Below are 22,828 nucleotides of genomic sequence, written 5' to 3'. Positions count from 1 at the left end.
TCTCACCTACATGCACAAGTCAATTTCTCCAGACTCTCAGCAAGCTATTGAGGGAAAAGGGAATGTATACAACTCTGATATTCAGAGTGGTACTGTACATACATGCATTGCATAATACAATTACATCACCAACATTGATTGATGCTCAATGGTGGTGAGGACACAAGTGCTTTTCGTGCATTTCTCAGTTAGCATGGTCCTATATTTCATCCCAAATAGGTGTAACTTACCCATATTACCTTGAGCCATAGCCTACCAGAGAACCTGTATCAGCCAGGCAGCAGCTCCTACCCACACAGAGAGCCCATTTAATGTAAGCATCTGGGACATAATGATGACGAGTGAACTAAACCCATTACAGGCAACAGAAAAGCAGAACACTACTTTTGTTATTATAAACACCATGACTTATTGTTGAAGTATTATTTGCTGAGTAATTCCTGAAAATGTTAAATATTAGGTAGATCTACTGTATGCAATCACGTATCACGTATCACTAGAGAGGAGATGCATAACCCAGTCAGGTGTATTGTGCATCAGTCACGTGAGGGGAGTAGTAGACAGACAAGCCTTGAGGCTGATCAGCTGATATTTCCTTCGTTGAGAACAGTGAGTGTGGAACAGAGCTGAGAGGAGCCGAGGAATATCTACTAAAGTAAGAACCCAGTGTGATAGTAGCTAGCTTAAATCGTGAAATCCTTTCCAACATTTGATTCTTTCAGATTTGAGAAATTGTTACTGATGTTTATAATACGACATATGCATTTTGATATTAGCTAACGGTAGCTAACTATGCTAATAAGAGAGCTGTCAAAATTAGCTAAGCTAGCTAATTTCCTGTAGCCAACCTACCTAGCCAAATTAGCAAGCTAGCTAGGTAGTTAGCTGTCTTGTTGTTATGAACCTCCTCGGCCACTTAGACCTGAATGTAACACCCACTAACAAGCTAGCTAACATTACCTGTTGATTCACAGTGATGGATCCAACTTTTTATTTTCGTAACGTTATAGTTTGAGTTCCAGCTGGCTAGCTAACGTTTGAAGCCTAATATAGCTAGTTGTTAGGTTAGCATGTCAGAAGGCTTACTTAGTTACTGGCTGATAATCGATTTTAGACTGATTGACACAGCTTTGACAGCCATTAGCTATGCTTATGTGGTGTGACACTAGTATGCATACTAGCTATTGGTGTTGGGTAAGAATAGGGTTTGCCACTTTGCCTGGCTAGCTACCTGCCTAGATATTGACAGGTAGAGGTTAGGCAGCTGAGTTAGAGTAGTAGCCACAGGTCGATGCACTGTCTGGACAAGTGCTGTGTGTCTGGCTTCTCCAGCTGTCAAGGATGCTGCCAGTTTTCGCAATCATCCTGCATGGCAAATCATTCACTAATTTGATCTACAATACTTGATCAACTTTGTGGTGGATGTTTAGTCCTGCTTGACTGGTACTTAGCTACATAGCAAGTCACATGGTACGGCTTAATCCATAGCTAAGCCTGCTGTTGTGGCCCTAAATTAGGCCTTTGCACATACAAGTTGTACTTCAAAGAAGGAAATCTGAATATTTATGAACTGCATACCTCCAGTTGAAACCTGATTGTCTACACTACAACTAGGCTCACACCATGTGAGTTTTGGGCATATGGTCTATGTCTCTCCATTGCCTTGCTGAAGCTTTTTTTCCCTGTGCCTTTGAGTGCTTCAAGTCATAACATCATATGGCCTGTTAAAGTTTAATTGAATATTAATGGTATCTCAGTGCTTCTTCAAAATCCTATTATACAGTTCTTGATAATTTGCCAGTTAGACTACAGAATTTAGTGAACTAGCTTTTCTAAATTCCTGAAATGATCATGGGATCAACACAGGGGCAAGATGTCAGATTTTCAGTCACATGCCCACTCCTCATGCTAGTGTAAACTATCACACCACTAATAGAGGCCTTCATTATGCTTTGAGGAATGCATGCAGAGAGATCTCTCTCACAAATGTCATGAAAGTGGGAAGCGCTGCTTTTGTGTGCAATGATACACCACATCATGTGAGTGAGGGCTTTAGACAGGCATTCTCCCACAATAGGCTAGGCCTATTTGATGCATCAATGCACTTTTTTTATTATGCTATGTTTGTGAATCCTAGATATCCAAGAGAATCCCATTCATCACTGTGCTGAGCGGGTGCACCCTTCGCCAACATGGGGGAACTCTTCAGAAGCGAGGAGATGACCCTGGCACAGCTTTTCCTCCAATCAGAAGCTTCCTACTGCTGCGTCAGCGAATTGGGCGAGATTGGAATGGTGCAATTCCGTGATGTGAGTGCTTACTTCTCTCACTCCTTCCCAATCCCATCTTCCTTGTTCTGCTGTGTGTGTGTGTGTGGGGGGGGGGGGGGGGGGGGATACTAATAGTAAAGAATGCTAACACAATGTTGAAGTTGATACTGGGGTCTGTTATGTTGTGCTAACCAAATATAGGCCTACATCAAATCAGTCTACTTGTTGAGAAAGCACATACCCTCCGCAACATTCTCGTCATGTGCACATACTATAGCTGACCCATCAGGCTGACCATGGGAAAAGCTCACACATGACAGCTCTGAAGGAATTGTCTAGGATGGAGGAGAACAAAAGGAGTAACTGTTTAACCCAATAATTACCCCATCATGTTGTGACACCCTTTTGGTTGCCTTACCTTTTCTTAATCGTAACACTATGAACAGAGCTACTGTTGTCAGAATGCTTTTAGTATCACTGAAATAGCTATGTTTGCTATTGTCATTTGTTGTACTGTATTACACCTAACAGATATTGGTGAAGAGATTTTCGTTGTTGTTATTGCTGAGATTGTCATTGTACATCTTTTGAATGGTTTCCGTTTGCATTACAGTTGAATCCAGACGTGAACGTATTCCAACGGAAGTTTGTCAATGAAGTTCGTCGATGTGAGGAGATGGACCGCAAACTGAGTGCGTGTGCTTCGATCGTTTGACCCATGTTTTCACCCATTATACCTGCTAGGATCTGTAACAGTATACTTATTAGTTTATCAGTCAGGCTTCAGTCAGTCATTCAGTCAACCCTCTCTCTCTCTCTCTCTCTCTCTCTCGCAAAGGGTTTGTGGAAAAGGAGATCAAGAAAGCCAACATCCCAATTGTGGACACAGGGGAGAACCCTGAGGTCCCTTTCCCCAGGGACATGATTGACCTGGAGGTGACTCCTCTCTCTAAGACCCATCTGTTTTTACAGTAAAGAACTAACTCAGATAACCAACAGGTTGTACCAACAACATATACAGTACCTTGCTGACTGCCTGCTACGCACTGTCCCCCCCCTAGGCCACCTTTGAGAAACTGGAGAATGAGTTGAAGGAGATCAACACCAATCAGGAAGCCTTGAAGAAGAACTTCCTGGAGCTGACCGAGCTCAAACACATCCTGCGGCGCACCCAGCAGTTCTTCGATGAGGTCAGGTCCATTGTACTGACACATGTAAACATAAGCAACTATAATCCTATGTTCTACTTTCATTTGGCTGATGGCTGCTGTTAACACAAGTGTGTACACACACACACACACACACACACACACACACACACACACACCGGTTGTACATGAAGCCACATCCATTAAGGGTCAGACAGTGGAATGTGTGCAATTTTACAAATATCTTGGGACAATTATTGACTCAAAACTGAACTTTGAAGCACATTTTTAACTGCCCTATTTCAAAACCATCATTGACAAAACCATGATGACCTTATTCTACCGTGCTTTTATTGAATCGACTTTATCTTTTTCTTTGATGTCATGGTTCGGAAACCTATGCTTAAAGAACAGAAATTCTCTGACTCAAATTGTCAAATGGTCTAGTAGGCTGATTGGTGAGTCACAGCTTAACCCAGCGTCCCTGTACACCAGACAGTTACAGCGGATAACTGGCTCGATTTTAAATGACGACTCCCACCCTTTGCATGGTGAATTTCAGCTTCTTCCTTCTGGACGAAGGTTTATAGTCCCAAAGTGCAGAACAAAGCGGTATAAAAATACCTTTGTTCCAGCAGCCGTCACTCAGATGAACAAGTCGTAGCAACATTGCACAGATTACTTTATTATTTTAGCTTTAGTTTTTCGTGAGGATTGGAACATCGACTACTTTGGTTTATGTTTGTCTACTGTATGTGTTGTTTCTAAAATGCGTGTCAACATGGATGACTCGTTTACTGCAAAACAAATCTACCTACGGCTACAAGTAGAACCTGAACCTACCCCAGACTAGTTATTCCGGGTATTCAGGTTTTGTGATCTACTCTAAGCTTATAGATACTCATTCTCATATGGCATACACAAGCCTACCTACTGAACCTTGACCTGAATCAATTCCACTCCATTGCATTGCAAACACAGCTATGTGATTTTAGAATGTTATAGCCTCTTTTACAAGGCCTTATGAGAGTCAATGGATGTCAATCATTCAACTAAATGTGTTGCTTTTTCTGCTAATCATTTACTGTTCAAATAAACTCCTGCTAGCTGTTTACTGTGTGTTCTTAAAACAACCTTGCCTGTGTTGTATCACACTCCTCCTGCCTGGAGCTCAAGCCACTGAACCATCACACCTTCCCATGTAATGGTTACACAGGGGAGGCTGGTGGAGGTAGAAATCTGAAGACGGTCACATTGTAATGCATGGAATGGAATGAGGAATCGTATCAAACACATTCCTCATTCCATTCATTCAATACATTACATTGAGCCTGTCCTCTGATTTCTGCCTACACCAGCCTCCCCTGTTACACAACAACAGGCTCACCAAGTCGCCCAGTAAACAGGGAGGTTTTCCCAATTCATGTGCCGTCATTACTTATGATTGTTGGTGAACTATGGTGTAACCCCCCCCCTCTTCCTTCCTGCCCCTGCAGATGGAGGATCCCAACCTGCTGGAGGAGTCGTCCACTCTGCTAGAACCCAACGAGGTGGGAAGGGCGGCTCCTTTGAGATTAGGGTGAGTCTCCCACCATTCTTTCAGATGGATTAACTCTTTCCTAATGACTAACATTTAGACCATCTGTGTCTGGAGGTGGGGTGGTACAATCAACCAATCGACACGCACACACACCAGCTCAGGCTGCCCATCTTAGTAAGGCCACTATGGTCGTGTGTGTCTGAGTGTGTGTTTTGTGGTGCATATTTTCCCCTCATTACCAATTGTACCCTCAATTCCCATTACAGTGTGTAATAGTCAACATAGTTCTAAATTGAGGTAGGGCCTGCACACTCGAATGCTCCACAATGTACCTTTATTAACTAACTAAGACCGACAACTTCTCAATCCTACAAAGATCTTCGTGGTGGAGCACTTGAGTGTGTCGGCCCTACTTCAATTTATACTCACTTTTTTCGGCCCTACACCCCATTATGGATGTGCATGTTTTTATCACACTTTACTTCATCAATAGTTCTCCCATCACCAGAGTAAAGGCAATATCATTGATCCTATGCTGTAATGCTCCCAGGGCACATTCTGTCAGCTGCAACTGATTTATAGATCAGCTTCATTCCCAATTTAGCTGACCTAAGTAATGAACAAAATAAGTACAAACAGGGGAATCGATGGGGACTTAACCCAATGCACATTAGAGATGATTACCTTAGGTGTTCTATACTGTGTATGCCAACATTCCAGGTATTAACTTACACAGCCTGAGCAGATGGTTATTAATGCCTCTTCCTCTTATAGGTTTGTTGCCGGGGTCATCGGCAGGGAGCGTATCCCCACGTTTGAGAGGATGCTGTGGAGGGTTTGCCGTGGTAACGTGTTCCTGAAGCAGGCAGACATTGAGGACCCCCTGGAGGACCCAGCCACGGTCAGTACCCGTTGACTAATTAGTGAAAAAATACTTTAGATTAGATTAGATTCAACTTTATTGTCATTGTGCAGAGTACAAGTACAGAGACAACGAAATGCAGTTAGCGTCTAACCAGAAGTGCAAAATAGCAGAAAGTGCAATGAACAGTATTTACAGGTAGTGCAATATATGAGCAGTAAGTAGTGCAGTATAATATAAGTAGTGCAGTGTGAGCAGTATATGAGTAAGCATTAGCATTTATGTGCTGGAAGTCCTGTGTCATGCTCAGTAGTGTTCTATTGTTTGGTCTCGATGATATCTTTCCTCTTGTTCGTGCTTCCTCATTTCTCACAAGCAAAGCAATAATGATGTATTTCAAGATACAACAGAAGCATTGAGTTACATTGTGTCCCCTCCTCACTAAACCGATTGTATTTAACCTCTACAGGGAGACCAAGTCTACAAGTCTGTGTTCATCATATTCTTCCAAGGAGATCAGCTGAAGATTCGGGTCAAGAAGATATGCGAGGGGTAAGGGGCAGTTGATCAGTTAAAAAAAACACAAGAAACACTAAACACGAACTAAACACAACACTGAAGTAATGCTTAGGTTGAAGCATGTCAACTACTGGCTCTTCTAACCCTAACCCTAACTGCCTCTGTATCTCTCAGGTTTAGAGCCTCCCTGTACCCCTGTCCAGAGACCCCCCAGGAGAGGAAAGAGATGGCAGCAGGGGTCAACACACGCATCGATGACCTCCAGATGGTACGATCTGCCTGGCCTGCTATAACAGAGAGACAGGCAGTGCCTCCACTATTTTAGATTTTTGCTGAAAACAAATAGTCACAACTCAATATTACACTCAGAACAGAGAAGAACTATTGTGGCAGTGTCAGCCTTTTTCCATTGTGAATGTGGTCTGTGCTGTATCACGGCCTCTGGTCTGTATGTTTTTTCTCTGTAACTGTATACTCAGCCGCAACAGTCTGTGATGGTGGTGGTGGGGGTGGGAGGGGAGGGAGACCACATACTGTAAAAAGATGTGGTCAATACAAAGAGGGTTTTTTTAGTCGTCCATTTCAATGATGCACAATACTTGTTTGAAGGCAGAATACAGTAGAGTGGCCCTTTTTTTATTATTGTCCATTACATTTGTTTCACGCTCCTATCTGCTTCATGAATGGACCACCAAACCCTCTTTAACCTGTTTTATTATGCTGCTAGACTTATTGAAGGCAGATTCCAAGCTCTGCCTGTGGTTGAAATGCTGATGCAGTCTCAGTAGCTGTTTCAGTTCCGTTTTCTACTTCTACTGTTTCCTGCCAAACACGATGAGTTGGAGGATCTGTAGAGAAATTAGATTAGATCAGTTCCCTGAGCACAGTGTTACAGTAATACATTTACAGTTTATCCATCAAACAAGAGCTCAGAGGAGGTTTGTTGATCAGATTAGGGAGGGGGGAGGCCTTCCAATTAAGTTAATGTCTGTCTCTGCTATACTCATGGTGTCTCAAACACTGTAGCCTCAGAGCACCAGGCCCACCCAATCTCTTCGGCTGCGAGGGGGAGCCTGGCAGGGACATCGGTGGAGATGGGCATGAAAGAGCAGAGGGGTGTGTCAAATGCAGTTGGCACGCATGCCAGGCTGATGAAGTGGCTGAAACGGATCTAGGCCTAACCCCTACCAGCCTGTGCCAAGTGCTGGCCTATGCTTGCAGAGAGAGAGAGAGAGAGAGAGAGAGAGAGAGAGTTGTTAAAGCTATCTCTCCTGCCCACACACTGGCCTGGCGGGAGTTTGGTAGAGTAACCCTCCACTCCCGGCCAAGTGACTCACTGCTGAGGCGTGACAATGACAGGCATACCCCAAAACACACACACACACACATTCACTCACTCCACCAACTGCCTGGCACCCCTTTGTCATATAATCCTATCTCTAAGATCCTAACTTCTTGTGCCAACCATGTCTGGTGACCAAGGCACTTTGGAGAACAATGCCCGTCTCAGTGTGCTTTGGACTTTGCAGCTGTTGAGCAGTGTGTTAGCTATTGAAGTCCAGCACACACTAGTCTGTAGATGAGCGGTCCATGGAGCAACACTTGAAGCAACATCATCCCTATCATGAGTGAAATCCTATCCTCCCTCTGGGAATATCCAGTGCTGTTGTAGTGTTGTACTCAGAAGACTTGGTGGGACAGTTTACAGTGGGATAAGAGCCATCCCTTCCTTCTTTGGCTCGGAAAACAAGAACCTTTACTCATTTCACATATAGGGAACCAGCTGACCGTGAGGGGCTGTTTTACACTGTGTCCAGCCACCCACTCCACCCACATTCACATACTATAGTGGCCACTCTCACTACTTTTTTGGAACGGTCTTAGGAATCCTCAGGAGTGAGCCCTGACTCACATGCTGCTTCCCTCTGCCAGAGTGTGTGTTTGCGTGCGTACGCTTGTTTCAGTTGTGTGTGTTGGTGCAGCTCTCAGGATCAGTTACAGCCCCAAGTCTGGCCAGGGAAGGGGTCAGAGAGAAAGAGATATGGTATGAGTCTGCCTTACGCTTGGCAGGCCCCTTGTCTGCCAGAAAGGGTATCATTCCCTCACGCCTGTGAGCTCCTGAGAATGCTCATCTCGCTGTTTTGAGGGGGCAGTGTTATGGCCGTCGCTACGTGTGTGTGAGTGTTTTGGACAAGAAAGAAGGGGCGAGGGAGTAGAGTAGAATGCAAGGCCAGCTAGTTTGGGAGTGAACAGATATGTGCGGGGGTGTGAGGGTCTGGACAGCGTGGGCGAGACTGCGTGGGCATACGCTTAATGTGAGTCATACTGGGGCATACCTGGGAATGTCCCCACTGGCCCTTACGGGAAAGACTGCAAGTTTAGATGTCCTCTTCTCAAACATGATCACAAGATCACATGGGCCTAGTGCAGAGTAAACACCCTATTAATTCAAACCCATCCACAAATAACAGAGGAGAATATGATTCATTGCTACTGCTGTTTTTGGGCATATAGGGCATGCATGCAGTCCAATGTCACTCAATGTCAACACAAGTATAGCATTGAGTGGGAACTACAAGGGGATTGTCCTGATTTCAGAGGCTCTGACCCTGGAACTACATTTAATTTTTTTAACTGAGGTCATCATTTGGTAGAAAGTCACAGCACTTGAAGTGCGTTGGGTGAAAATAGATTTATTTATTTTTAAACTTTTTGTCAATCATTTTGAACCACACAGCACATTAGTTTCCACATCAGGAGTGTTCTGTTAGTCAGCCAGGTTTGGTGCCTTGCCCAACGGGGATACCAACAGAATGCTGTTCATGGTTTCACTAACAGCCTGGACGCGAGTCTGCTCTTCTATAGCCACAGCTTTAACCTCTCCCTCCTCCACCCCTCTCCTCCTCCACCCCTCTCCTCCTCCTCCCCTTCACCTCTAGGTGCTGAACCAGACAGAGGACCACAGACAGAGGGTCCTGCAGGCTGCAGCTAAGACCGTGCGGGTGTGGTTCATCAAGGTCAGGAAGATGAAGGCTATCTACCACACCCTGAACCTGTGTAACATCGACGTCACCCAGAAGTGTCTGATCTCAGAGGTGTGGTGTCCTGTCTCGGACCTGGACTCCATCCAGTTCGCCCTACGCAGGGGCACGGTGAGTGACTGGTTGCCCACCTTGAGGAGGGGTACTAGGAGGGCCACACAATGTCTCTGATCATACATTTCTCAATTCAATAGGCTCAATAGATCTCTTTGATCAGATTCATTCAAGGTTACGTTCATTGTGCAAAGACACCGTATCGCTAAGGACCACTTTGGGAATAAAGCAAACAACCCTCTGGTCATCAGTTAATATAACTAATACCTAATAATTGGCTGCCGCCTCCAGGGTGTTTAGATGTAACAGATCCAACCTTCGGGACAGTGCTAACAGGGCGTGGACAAGTGCTGCGTGAGTTGTGGGTATGTGTGGATTTTACACCTATAAGGATGTCACATTCCTGACAGAAGTGCAGTCCTGGGCAGTCATATGCGTGCACACACACAGGGCATCATGCTATGGTGGAACAGTGAGGTCAGGAGTTAGAGAAATGGTTGGAATGTAAAGACGTCAAAGAATCACATGGGGCTCGTGAGAAATCCAAATTGTTTAGCCACTTCTCAACCTTTTCTATCTGTCGTTACCCCCTTTTGAGAATGACGCTTGTTTGGACAGACAACCAGAATAGACAGTACAGACAGACAGTACAACAGTACAGACAGACAGTACAGACAGACAGACAGACAGACATAGTATAGAGGTTCAGCCTGTATAGACGCTATCGTCCTGAACAACTTCTGTTGCCCTGTTCCCTTCAAGCCAGCAGGGGCTTAGTCCTGTTACGCACGGCATTCACTCTCCATGCTGAATTTATCCCACTGCTATTTTTACCCACACATCTTGTTAAGGAACACAAGGCCATGATAGCCCTTAATACACACACTGATACTACCTCTGTCTACCCCCTGGATAAGCTGCTGTCACACAGCAGGGATGGGAGATGATTCAGGAGGTAAATATGATGGATTCATCTCAAAACCATCTGTGGGTGACTGCCTCACCTGATTTATAGAAGACAATGTTGCCGGTCTGAGAGAGTGATGGTGTATGAAAGGCCCCAATGGCCAGTTTACAGACTAATAGGAAAAGCAGCAGAATTCCTCTCATTCCTAGACACTGAGGAGATTCTAGCTGACAGACTAATTCCATTGTTAGACAGGTTAATGTGAAATTGAGCCAGAGAGGCAAGTCATGTTTTCTTGAATGCCCTGGGAGGAATGTTTCTTTTTTTTTTGGTTATGTTGTATGTCTGAGTATGTTATGAACGTGTTTCTATCACGGTCTGTAGGAGAAGAGTGGTTCGACCGTGCCGTCCATCCTCAACAGAATGCAGACCAAGCAGACCCCGCCCACCTACAACAAGACCAACAAGTTCACCTCTGGCTTCCAGAACATAGTAGACGCCTACGGTATCGGCAATTACCGCGAAATCAACCCAGGTAACAATATAGTGTCACAATCAACCTTCTCCCTGTTTGAACCCTTGTTTCCTTTTGCTCAGTCAAATCCTACATGTAGTCCAAATTAGTATTAGTATTACAGTATTATGTGTCTGACTAGGCAGCTGATTTGCCTTTGTAGGGATTACATAACACACATAAATGCATTACTATTAATCCAGCTGGCTGTATCACTGAGCAGGGTTTCACCCCAGGTGCCAAGTCTGATTTATTTCCCCATTATCACCACATGATCACTCACTCTGTTGATCATGATGTGTATTGTGTATCATGAGTATGTGAGTCTGAGTCTGGCTTGGTTCCCATCCCCTCATGTGTGATCATGTATCCTTCCCTGTCACCAGCCCCATACACCATCATCACGTTCCCCTTCTTATTTGCCGTTATGTTTGGGGACATGGGCCACGGGGTGCTCTTGACCTGTGCTGCCCTCTACCTGGTCCTGAGAGAGAGCCGCCTGCAGGCCCAGAAGAACGACAACGAGGTATGGGTGGACACCATCACACCACAACCATTACCACCATCAGCCCCAGACCAGCCCTGTCCATCCACCAGGTCCATGACTGACTGCGGAGCAATGAGGCTTGGTTACCCCTCAGCTTTAGACTGAAGAAGAGTGTAGTTGGGATAAATTGGCCAGCATTAATTTCAGTGGAAGTTTTTTTTTTTTTTTTTTTTTTGTGGTTGTGGAACATGAATACTTCCATGGAGTAGTTCTTTGGTAAAAAGTAATGTAGCTGAGACCAGGACCCACAGATCGGATTGATTTGACCTGATATTCTAGTGCAATGCATCTCACCCTTTCCCTCTGGCTTGCTCTCTCTCTCTCTCTCTCTATCTGTGTAGATGTTCAGCATGGTGTTTGCGGGGCGCTACATCATCCTGCTGATGGGCATCTTCTCCGTCTACACTGGCATTATCTACAACGACTGCTTCTCCAAGTCACTCAACCTGTTTGGTTCTGGCTGGAGTGTTAGGCCCATGTTTAATGAACGCGTGGGAGGCAACTGGACGTAAGTCTCTCAGTTGGACTCATATTCTGTATTGATTTATGTTTACTGAGTAGTTAACCCTACTTTACTTGGCTAGTGAATCTTGATGCAAAGTTTGATATTCTCCTCAGGTTTGCAACACTTAAAGGAAATAAAGTTTTGCAGTTGGACCCAGCTGTAAGAGGAGTCTTCAATGGACCATACCCGATTGGCATTGACCCAGTAAGTGTACAGTACCCAGAGATTCCTTTGAGACCCAGATGTCTTCTAATTTTTGAGCTGATAAAACAAATTAAAAAATAAAAACACGGTGTCTTACTTATTGTGTTTGACTACAGATCTGGAACATTGCCACCAATAAGCTGACCTTCCTCAACTCCTTCAAGATGAAGATGTCCATCATCCTGGGGGTCATCCACATGCTGTTTGGAGTCTCCCTCAGTCTCTTCAACCACCTGTGAGCGACACTTCCAACTGGCCTTTTCTCCACATTGATTACTCCTGTTGGTAATCTCATGTTGTGAATCTCTCCATCAGTCTCTGAATGATCTTGATCTGTAATGATAAACTTGTCTGGTGTTTCTCTACAGGTATTTCAAGAAACCCCTAAACATCTTCCTGGGCTTCATCCCTGAGATAGTCTTCATGGCCTCTCTGTTTCTGTACCTGGTTCTCCTGGTCTTCTATAAGTGGGTTGCGTACGATGCCCGCACCTCCAGGGACGCCCCTAGCCTCCTCATCGCCTTCATCAACATGTTCCTGTTTAACTACAGCGACCCCACAAACCAGCCTCTCTACAGAGGACAGGTGAGCCACACTCCTCTGTCAGTCTCGCCATGTATCGCTCCATCCTGGGAGGGAATACTCTGGATAGAACCTACGGATCAACCTAACCTCCCTCTTTCTCTCCCTCCCTTCCTTGGACTGTGTAGATGGCTATTCAGATTTTGCTGGTGTTGACCGCCCTGGCGTGTGTTCCCTGTATGTTGATAGTGAAAACCCTGGTTCTTCGGCGGCAGTACCTCTGGCAGAAGAATCTGGTAATTTCCGGCCATACACACACTGCTGATGTCTTTCTAGCACAGCAACCATATACAGTACACAAACATAGTTTATGATTGAAATATTTTCAACCCTGATCGCTATCTCTAAGCACAGTGTATTCGTACCTTTCACATAAACTTGTTAGTAGACGTTGTGACTCCAACATTTAACCACTGTCGTTTTGACCTGTCCCCCACAGGGCACGCAGAACTTTGGAGGGATCCGTGTTGGGAACGGGCCCACGGAGGACGAGGCTGAGATCATCCAGCATGACCAGCTGTCTCAGCACTCAGAGGAGGAGCCTGAGGTGAGCCACAGTCACAGCCATCCCTCTGCTCCACCCCCCTCTCCATGCTACACTGGGATACATGTACATTAGATGGTTAGAGAGGTAGAATCATGTTGGTGGGTTAACTCTAATCCCAAGGAGAAAACGGGTTATAAGATCCTGGATGGAACAACAATGAATAATTTAGTCAGCAGCCACAGTCAGAAACCTGAATTATGTAGTTTAAAAGAGCTCACATTTCCACTGCTTCACAAACAGTGGTTTAGAATAACATGAATTATGTAGGTGGGGTTTGACACAGACAACGAAGTTACTCCTGCAGTTTCTAGTTCTTCAAATTAGCCTTTAAGACTCTAAAGACAGAACGTCATCAGAATCACACCTTCTTCAGGTTGAAGTAGACTCAATTTGAATGAACTTTCTGTGGGATTGTTCTGTGTTATTGTTTTCCCTCACCTTTTGATTAATGGGAAACATATAGAACAATACAACAGGTTCCTCTGGCTCTTGTGAACTTCAAACCAGGCAAGCTGTTTTATTTGTTATGCTTTCTGTAGCTCTCAGAAGCAACCAGGAGTCCGATGACAGTTTAGAACCCACTGGTTTATGGTTCCGGCCATCAGGGACCTTTGTGTTGATTTATATGACAGCTTTCAAAGCGCTTCAAAAAGATGTGCCTTAAAGCATTATGACCTTTGAAGTATAAAGAATTTTTATTTGATTGGAAGTTACCTTTTTTAGACATGTTAATGAGTAAACATGGTCTTTATAAACCTTTGGACTAGAGCGCTGGACTAAAGCTAATAGGGCCTTGCTCCACTTTAACTCATGTTTTCATTTTCCTTTGTTTAAATTCTAGTGTAGGCTTAAATTCCAAAGCTCTTTAGAGCAGTTTGTGTGATGTGATATATTATATTATTTACCTGCCCACCAGTTTGGTCAGGGTTCAAGAGCATGGCTAATACAATCAATGAATTGGTATAGTTGTATTATTTATGTATTTATTAAATAGTTACAAGTATTACCAAGAACAGTATTACCTGGGGGTCAACGTGTGTGTGTGTGTGTGTACGTACTACAGAGGAAAGCATCGTAGTGTGCTCCTTTTCATGCACAGAGAACAGAGTCCTCTTTTTAACAGACTAACAACTGGCTCATCAGCTCAAGTATCCAAATAATGCTGATCCTAACCACCCTAAATAGCAGAACTTAAGTTATGCTATTCACTTGTTACATGGCAAATAAATACAGACTTAAACAAAGTAGATACTTGTGAAATAACTCAACAAACTTCCTTTGCCTTTTCCCAAACCAAGCTTGGTGGTTGTCTGATCAGAGTGTAGTCCCAAGGCCTGTCCCACCTGCTGTGACTGTCCAAAGTGGGTCACTGCATGTCAGGGCTATCGCCATTCCCCATGACTGTATCACTAGCAACCGGAGACACAAACACAATAACAACATGCCTCAGACCGAGGGCCTAATGGCAAATACTTTCAATCACAGTAGAAGGTTGTGACTAAATTCTAAGTATGCACAATACATGATTTGGAGGAATGTTCATGCATAGCTTTAGTAACAGTGCCTAATGTTTGAATGCAGTGAGTCGCTTCAGTATGTAGACATAACCACTAGACTGCACCGCCTAACCCTCTATTATGTATCGTATGTCCATCTCCCATGTTTAAATATTTTTCATGTTTCTTTCATCACTAATGGTTTTCTGTGTGTGTGTGTGTGTCCTGTCATGTCACTAAAACCAAAACTGTTGTCAATTGCTTTCAAGGCCACCGAGGAGGAAGTGGTAAGACAGGAGCTCATATACCCCCCCCCCCCCCCCCCCTGCAAACGCATGCCTTGGCTACTAGTCTTGCTACTAGTCTGTCTGTCTCTGAGCTTCTGTGTGTCTGTGTAGATGCCTGTGTATGCTGTCCTCTGATGCCTCCTGCTGGAAGGTGTGTGTGTGTGCTTGCGTGCGTGCGTGCATGTTTATTTGCTAGTGACTGTTGGTGATGTGGGTTAAAGGAATTCCTCAAGCAGCAACATCTGTAGACTAGTGCCTCCCATCTGCCCAAATCACATGGTGGTATTGCTGTACAAGCATGCTGTGGAGGTGCGATTTCCTCCGGTTCAAGGGTCTTAATGGAGCGAAAGCATGGAAAGCCTCTGCAACAGTGATCTGACTGACAAGTGGGAGAGACTGATGTATCAATCTTCTAAATGGCTTCCCTAATCAAGTACCTCTGACCATGATGAACTTGAGCTATTCCTGTAGTTGGACCAGGACCCCCATGTTGGACCAGGGTCTCCCGTTCCATGTGGCGTAGTGGCCTTGTCACTCGTCATGTGGAACTCTGTGCTGATTTGTGTCTCCTGTGTTCTCTCACTCCCCCCCCCCCACCCCACCCCCCCTGCAGTTTAACTTTGGGGATGTTGCAGTGCATCAGGCTATCCACACAATAGAGTACTGCTTGGGCTGCATCTCCAACACAGCCTCCTACCTGAGACTATGGGCACTCAGTCTGGCCCACGCACGTGAGTCACGCACATCCACAAACTCCCCCACACAGAGACACACAGTCATATTTTCATACACTGGCAAGTATCTAAACTTATCATTGATCATGATCATGATCTCTTCTTCTCTCTCTACAGAGTTGTCGGAGGTGCTGTGGACCATGGTGATGCACATCGGCCTGTCCTCCAGGAGCTTCGGGGGCTTCTTCCTCCTGTCTATCGTCTTCGGTGCATTTGCCGTTCTCACAGTGTGTATCCTGCTCATCATGGAGGGCCTGTCTGCCTTCCTGCACGCCCTGCGTCTGCACTGGTGAGTGTGTCTTTGTCTCCATCTCTCTCTCTCTCTTTCTCACCCTCATTCACTTTCATTGTCTCAATCACTCTCACGCTTCCTCAATCTCATGCACAACCAGCAACACACAATATGTACAATATGACACCCAGAACCAGAGCCATAGATTTACATATTTACATATTGTATAGTTGTTGTACATCTCCGAACCTCACTATCTACAGAGGTGAGTCACACACACACACACACACACACACACACACACACACACACGCATGCATGCAAAAACACAATCCGTCCCTACTGGTGAGGTGTGCAATAGATGTATGAATAGAATCTTTGCTGCGTAGCTCAGTATCTGTATTTAAGGATGTGTTGAAATCCTGTATACGAGCTGTTAGCTCTCCAGAACATTCTGCTCTAATGAGCCATGTTGTTTTTCTCATTCAGCACTGTAGGGCCCACATCTCTTCTTAGTCTGTCATTTATGATACATTCTAGTTTTGGAAGTGTACTTTGTCTGATGTATGTTTTAAGGCCACATCCAAATGAAACACTGTTGATTTGTTTTTTTGGATAAGTCATTTCAGCTCTACAGAGCTTAAAGGTCCAGTATGTAACATTCAAGCTTTCTAAAAAGCTTCCTAATGGTTGTAAAGACTATGTTTAATCGGTAGTGATCAGGGAATTAGATCCCTTGAAATAAATATTTAATTTAGTTTTGGTCTGGAAAAAGCACTTTCTAAAATGGAGTGTCCTACCCTGCAGGGATGTTCTAGTGGAGGGGACACTGTATGTACGCATTTCTGTCTTTGGTGGCTGCCTCTTGAGCTTTGTTCGACTGTCTCATCCCATCAGAACCCAAAATAGAAGCTTGTTTTACTGCATTATTTGTAAACAAACACAACATTATTAAGAAAATTATGATCAAAAATCATTTTGATCTCTTGAATGGTCAGTCCTGCATCCAGAGCCCCGTCTATGAGTTTGAGTGCTCACATTTCTCCAGTCGCATCCCTCAGCTGTTTACCAAAAAAAAGTGGAGACAGCTTTGTTGTTGTTTGAATCCCAGATTGCCCTTTTAACAAACTGTTTTGTGAATAGATTAAGGTTGAAATAACATTGTAGTTTTGCCATCAATACAATTTTTGAAAACCATCAATAAGTACCATCAAGGAAGAGTAATTTTGATCCATCATTGACTAAAGTGAAGGAATATGTACAATTCAAGTGTTTTAGTCTGGGCATGAATGGTTGCGCAGCCCTGTAGCTCCCCCTGCAGGTGAAACCATTGGGTGTTTCAGATCAGGGGTTCCTAACAGCACTATGATGGTCCTCATCTGACCTCTCACAACCCCTGGATGTGTCTCTATGGAGACCAGTGCGTGGACCACTGGTATTTAGCAGACTGGTGCTACTGGGTTAGTTTGTGGTTTTACCGCACCCACTCTCTTTCCTGGCCTGGAGCCTGGAACATGTCTGCATCCCATAGAGTGCAGTGTGTTATATATTGAGGCTGTGTTGGCAGACTGAACTGTGGCTCCTCTAGTTGGGTACGGAGGAGCCTTTGTTGTCCCATCATTAAGGTCCTTCTCTGGCGTCTGTCTGTGAAAGCCCTCTTGAATTGGAGTTGATAATCCACTGGCACAGTCATAAAGCATATCACTGACACACTGCTCTCAGCACTGTATTTATCCTCCAGCCAACAGGAACACTGGTGCACTGCTGACTTCACTCCCACTAAATGGCCCCAGGGGGGAAATGGGAAGCCATGCCTTTTTGAATTTGAAAGCCCTTTATTTGAGCACTCCCTGCTGTTGCTCAAATCTTTTAGGGCGTTCCCTTTTTTTCTTTGTGACGCTTTAGCAGCAGGCTTCATTTTTGGTGCCCACTCTTGTTAGTTAATGTTCATGGTGTCTTAGTTGATTATTCTCAAGTGTGTACATCACACGTACTGTAGTTGCTATTTTTCTAAATAGTATATTCAAAGTGTATTCAAGTATATATCCAGTACCCAAATGAAAATGTACCTACCTCCTCCAAACGGACACAGGAATGCCAACCATTTCTGCTTCCTCAGTTGAAAGGTCATACAGACATCAGTTTGCTCTGCCGTTTTAAAAATAGGCAGTGATGGCATTCCCCAGAGGAAGAGGGTTGGGTTTCTGGCCCGAGGACCAGGCCTAGTTTTAGAGGGAGGGAGATGGGTGCAGATGGGCTCTGTTACGTGCTGGTTTATAGAGGGACACTGGAATGGAGAGCAGGGGTGATCTGATCACTCTCGTTCTCTCTCTCTCGCTCTATCAAGTGTTTACTATACCATCTGGCCTAACATTGACACACATCTTAAAAAGAGGATGGGTTGTCAAAGTGAGAGAAATTTCCCAGTCTGGAAAATAACAGGTATCCTTAATCTAACGTTGCTGATTCATAGGCTTCTGGCTGTGTCATTGATGTGTGTGTTGATTGACATAATGTCCTGTTTTATTAATGCTAATATCTCTCTTCTTGTTCATTCCAGGGTGGAATTCCAGAACAAGTTCTACTCAGGCCAGGGCTTTAAGTTCCTCCCGTTCACTTTTGAAAGCATTCTGGATGGGAAGTTCGAGGACTGAACACAGCTCTCGACACCTCGTCCCATAGCCTCATTCTTTCCCTCATGAGAGACGATGTGGTATTGATAAGTAATTTCGATTTGAGGCCAACATGTGATTGACACTCCCCAAGCGCACTTGTCGAGGTCTATCCATCTACCATCCATTTTAGATTTGTCATCGTTTTTTTAGAATTTGTTCTCTCAGGATGTAGAATACATTCAGATTGGTCTTTAATCATCTCCAGGTGGAACAGCCCAGATCTCCTGAGCAGAGTCACTCGCTCTCAACGTCAGACATTTAGAAAGCTCACAACTGTAGTTTATCTCTTGGGGAAAATAAAATCGGATTGAAGTTGATGACTTCTGTCACATCCTTGTGCATTAATTGTTGTTTTGTTTGGTTTGTCTCTTTTATTAGATAAATTATTGATGCATTGTTTTTCTTTGTGAAACCTGTCCCATTATGTTTTTGACCCTCACTGTGAGAATTGCACTACTGATGGTGATCATTGTGAATTAGGACTATTTTCCAATCGCCAACATTGAGTCATTTTGCAAATTCACATAACATTGATATAAGCCCATGGTAAATGAAAAATGACAAAATGACCACCAGACTAAAGCCTCAGTTGTAAGTCACACCTGACTTGCGCTTGCATCTGCTCACCTCATAGTAACCTCTTATAGTTCACCATACAGTATGTGTGTTTGTTCAGTTCTTATGGGCCCCTTTCCTTACCAGAATATCCCTCTCACATCGCTGCTCACATTGCTGCTCATTTAGAAGGACATATATTCTAAGCAACACACACACACACACACACACAGATTTCCACTGTAAAAGCATTGTCTTCCGACAGGTGGCTTCACTTGCGTAACACTAGTTTCCCGACCGACTTTGAGTGGGGTTATCTGACGTGAGACAATGTTTATGAAGGTCCAAAGGGAATTAATTCTATCACACAATGATTCTTATTGCATCTTGAGTTCCAATGCAAATGGGTGGATTGAATCTCTTTCATATATGAATGTTCTGCTGTTTCAAGCTGATGTTTTAGACATATCTGTATGCAGTGAACTAAGGGGAACTTCTCTCACGTGTTGTCCTATAAATCTGATTAGTGTGGATTATTTTACTGGTGTATAATCTAGGTGATTTCCTGTGATGATCCATGCAAATGAGATTATCTGTCATTGTGTGTTTTGTTTTGTTGTTGTTGTTGTTCCAGACATGTTGATTTACTTTTCTGTAAATGTTTACAGTGTGACGTTGACATGACTAATGTAATGGAAAAGTGCATTGTGATACATGTGTGTGAGGCTCACTCTGTGTAGGGGGGTTTTGAGCATCTCTGTATGTGGTGGTCAATAAAGAGGAAAAGAGCTGGTTAAACGCCCACATTGTCTTCCATTTCTTCTGGGTGGGATTTGCACAGTATTCTTGGAAAATGGCTGAGGATTTCTGTACAGGCTACATGGTTTGGAGAGATTTAGGGCCCTATGTTGTTAATCACATCTCACAGCCCTAACTGCTTTTCATGCAGTTTCACTAAAATCTCAGGCAGAGAGTGAATGCTGCAGCTCTTTTTGGACGGTCTTTGGATTGCTGAACCATGAAGCAAGTGTTCTATCTGGTGGCAGCAGAGTGTGGTGCAGCTCTTTGGCTCTGCGCATCAATATTTTAGCAGTTCCTTAGAATTCCACATGATGGAGCTATTGGACTGGTGTTCACTTAACCAGCAAGAGTTAGGACTGATTATCAAGTGAAGAAAAACATCTCTCTCTGTTTTACTCTCTTCAAGTGAATGGTTCTAGCAAGATAAACGTGATTTATTAGTCAGTTTTCCGTGCTTCAAACCTGGCTGTTCAGAAAGGAAACTTTTGTAGAATGAGGGAATATTTTCCTGGATGTCCTTGTGTGTGCTAGAAGGTCTTAAATAATTTAACCTCAACTTCTCTTTGACAGATACATTATCTTAATTACCTGCTCCACTTGTGAACTTTGAGGATGAAATGTGATATATGAAAGTTCTGTGCCAACAAAAATGAAATTACCCCAGAAATTGCTGAGCACATTGACGCAGAGTTATGCATTTCACATAATAGGGCTTTTCTTAAGTAAGCCACTTATCGTTGCATAATGGACTGGCATAACCAAGACTTATTATGGCTGGGAATGATGTTATGATATTATTACTCCAAACATCTATTAAGTGCATAGTTATTTATCTTTTTGCACAGTGAGAGGTCACTTTGCCCTTTCTGAGCCTGTCGAAGTCAGCATGAAAATATGAGCCTTTCCCCTCTCTTCCATAATTAAACTTGACCTGCTTTTTCTCATGGAATAAGGACAACATTCAGGAGAGGGGATATCGAAGGGGCTCCCTAGCCCTGAACCAGAACGACTCATATGTCCTGGTTCAGAGATGAGTGGCTTCCTTTAAAGGGACACTTCACCATTTTACAACCTCATATTAATTATCTCCAGCACCAGGCACGTAGAAAGGGGGGGTGCGGCTGCAGCGGGTGTCGTTTTAAAACATTATTATTAATTACATTTACATTTACATTTATGGCATTTAGCAGACGCCTTTATCCAAAGTGACTTACAGCAAATACATTTGTTTAAGTAAGTGAATCATCTATCCATCAGTCATCATGAGTAATCAATGCTCAGACCAGGGGCCATTGGCAGTCACAATGCTAGAAGAGATTCTTTTTTTTAACAGGAGAAAAACTTGTTCATGGGGGTAGTGGGGGTGAAGAGGTCTCTAGGGTTAGGGTTAGGGTTAGTACAGGGGGGGTAGTGAGGGTGAAGAGGTCTTTAGGAGGGACTGTTAAGATGTAGCCTGAAGAGATGGGTTTTCAATCTACGGCGGAAGATTGGTAGTGACTGCAGTCATGACAGCAGTGGGAAGCTCATTCCACCAGCGGGGCGCCAGGACAGTGAAAAGCCATGACTGAGTAGTGCGGCTGCTGCATCCACGTAGAGGCAGCGGTGCCAGGCGGCCAGCCGAGGTGGAAGAGCGGAGTGATCGTGCAGGGGTTTGGGGGCTAACCATTGCTTGCAAGTAGGGAGGGGCTGTTCCATAATTACTTAGTGTGACAATATGTGGAAGTATAGGTGCGTCATCTAGTCTACTGGTTAAATTATATGACTGCTGTTGCTTTTCACTCACAATAACCACTATGTTATTCTCCCGTCAAAAGTCACCAGAATTGCTAGTTTAACAGGTGATAGGCAACATTTTCACAAGGTACATAAAAGGGGGGGGGGGCATCTTCTGTCATTGTTGACATAGGCACCTGCTAGATTGTAGCACAGGTTTGGATGAGTTAGGATTGATATACTGACAAATGTATGCAATGCTCTCGTGATCAGAGCTGTTTATCTGGTCCGGACGGGTGCACTCGTGTCTGTACCTGAGACCCCATCATTTCATGCTTTTCACTCGCACTAACCAGTACGTTATTCTTCCATCAAAAGTCACCAGAATTGCTTGTTTAACAGATGATAGGCAACATTTTCTTTGGGTTTCTTCGGGTATTGCCATTGGGGGTAAAAAATTAACAAACATATATATATTAATAAGGTTGTAGTTTTTCTGTTTTCACATATGTAGACACTGGTATGGTACTGGAGATGATGAATATGAGGTTAAATAATTGTGACATACTGGACAATCTCTGGTGTCTGGCCACGTTGTGTGACCTGAGGCTGGTATTGATCATGTGCTACTGGGCCCAACTGAAAGTGGCCTTTCAAAGTAGTTCTGCAGCCACTGAGGGAACACGATGTACTCCTGAGAAGAATGTGAGTTTTTTTCCCCTAGGGGCCTTAGGAACACAGCCATGACAGCTTAAAGTAATTATAGCGCTCTTTATTTATCATACATTTTTTTACAGATTCATTTAATTTGATATTTCCCAGCATGTCATGGACAAGCAACAGTAAGAGCGGGTTTGCTTTAGAGCCCTAGAATTCCACTGTGTTTACATTTCCAGGGACTTTTTTCTCCATTAGTCATGTTTCAAAGCAGAAAACCCCAGAAGAAGTTTATTATTTTTCTCCGTTACCTAATTCAAATATACAGTGTTCTTTAACCCACCAGAAATAATCTTCTTAGGAATTTTGTTGTTTCATACTGTCATAGATTTTTCTTCTAAATGTGGGATTAGGGATGCTGTTACAGCTGGTATAATT

At 43.9% G+C, this 22,828-nt stretch overlaps 1 protein-coding gene across 2 annotated transcripts; it reads left to right on the top strand.

Annotated features, from left to right (window-relative positions):
* The first annotated feature begins 578 nt into the window (after positions 1–578).
* Positions 579–20,021, top strand: atp6v0a1a (ATPase H+ transporting V0 subunit a1a). Of its 2 annotated transcripts, XM_083677833.1 has the most exons (22): positions 579–655; positions 2,138–2,309; positions 2,884–2,962; positions 3,109–3,206; positions 3,332–3,460; positions 4,915–4,997; positions 5,733–5,859; positions 6,290–6,372; positions 6,514–6,607; positions 9,279–9,491; positions 10,726–10,876; positions 11,242–11,381; positions 11,744–11,910; positions 12,021–12,111; positions 12,228–12,346; positions 12,480–12,696; positions 12,822–12,929; positions 13,133–13,240; positions 15,006–15,023; positions 15,637–15,754; positions 15,875–16,046; positions 18,550–20,021. In XM_083677833.1, exons 2-22 carry the CDS (start codon positions 2,193–2,195, stop codon positions 18,641–18,643), a joined length of 2,526 nt encoding a protein of 841 aa, XP_083533959.1. In that variant the 5' UTR covers positions 579–655; positions 2,138–2,192; the 3' UTR covers positions 18,644–20,021. The 2 variants fall into 2 exon arrangements, with proteins under 2 accessions (XP_083533959.1, XP_083533960.1); XM_083677834.1 differs by lacking the exon at positions 15,006–15,023.
* The last annotated feature ends 2,807 nt before the right edge of the window (positions 20,022–22,828 follow it).

Source organism: Argentina silus, assembly GCF_951799395.1.
Source record: "Argentina silus genome assembly, chromosome: 9".
NCBI classification, from domain to species: domain Eukaryota; kingdom Metazoa; phylum Chordata; class Actinopteri; order Argentiniformes; family Argentinidae; genus Argentina; species Argentina silus.
The sequence above is the reverse complement of the archived record's forward strand: the minus strand, read 5'-3'. Positions and strand labels throughout refer to the sequence as shown.

What these genes read in the sequence shown, in the direction of transcription:
- atp6v0a1a (XM_083677833.1), top strand. Translation starts at nt 2,193, where the DNA reads ATGGGGGAACTCTTCAGAAGCGAGGAGATGACCCTGGCACAGCTTTTC. An exon ending in CTCAGTCTCTTCAACCACCT is followed by an intron (nt 12,347 to 12,479) that starts GTGAGCGACACT and finishes GTTTCTCTACAG; the next exon opens with GTATTTCAAGAAACCCCTAA. An exon ending in ACTCAGTCTGGCCCACGCAC is followed by an intron (nt 15,755 to 15,874) that starts GTGAGTCACGCA and finishes CTCTCTCTACAG; the next exon opens with AGTTGTCGGAGGTGCTGTGG.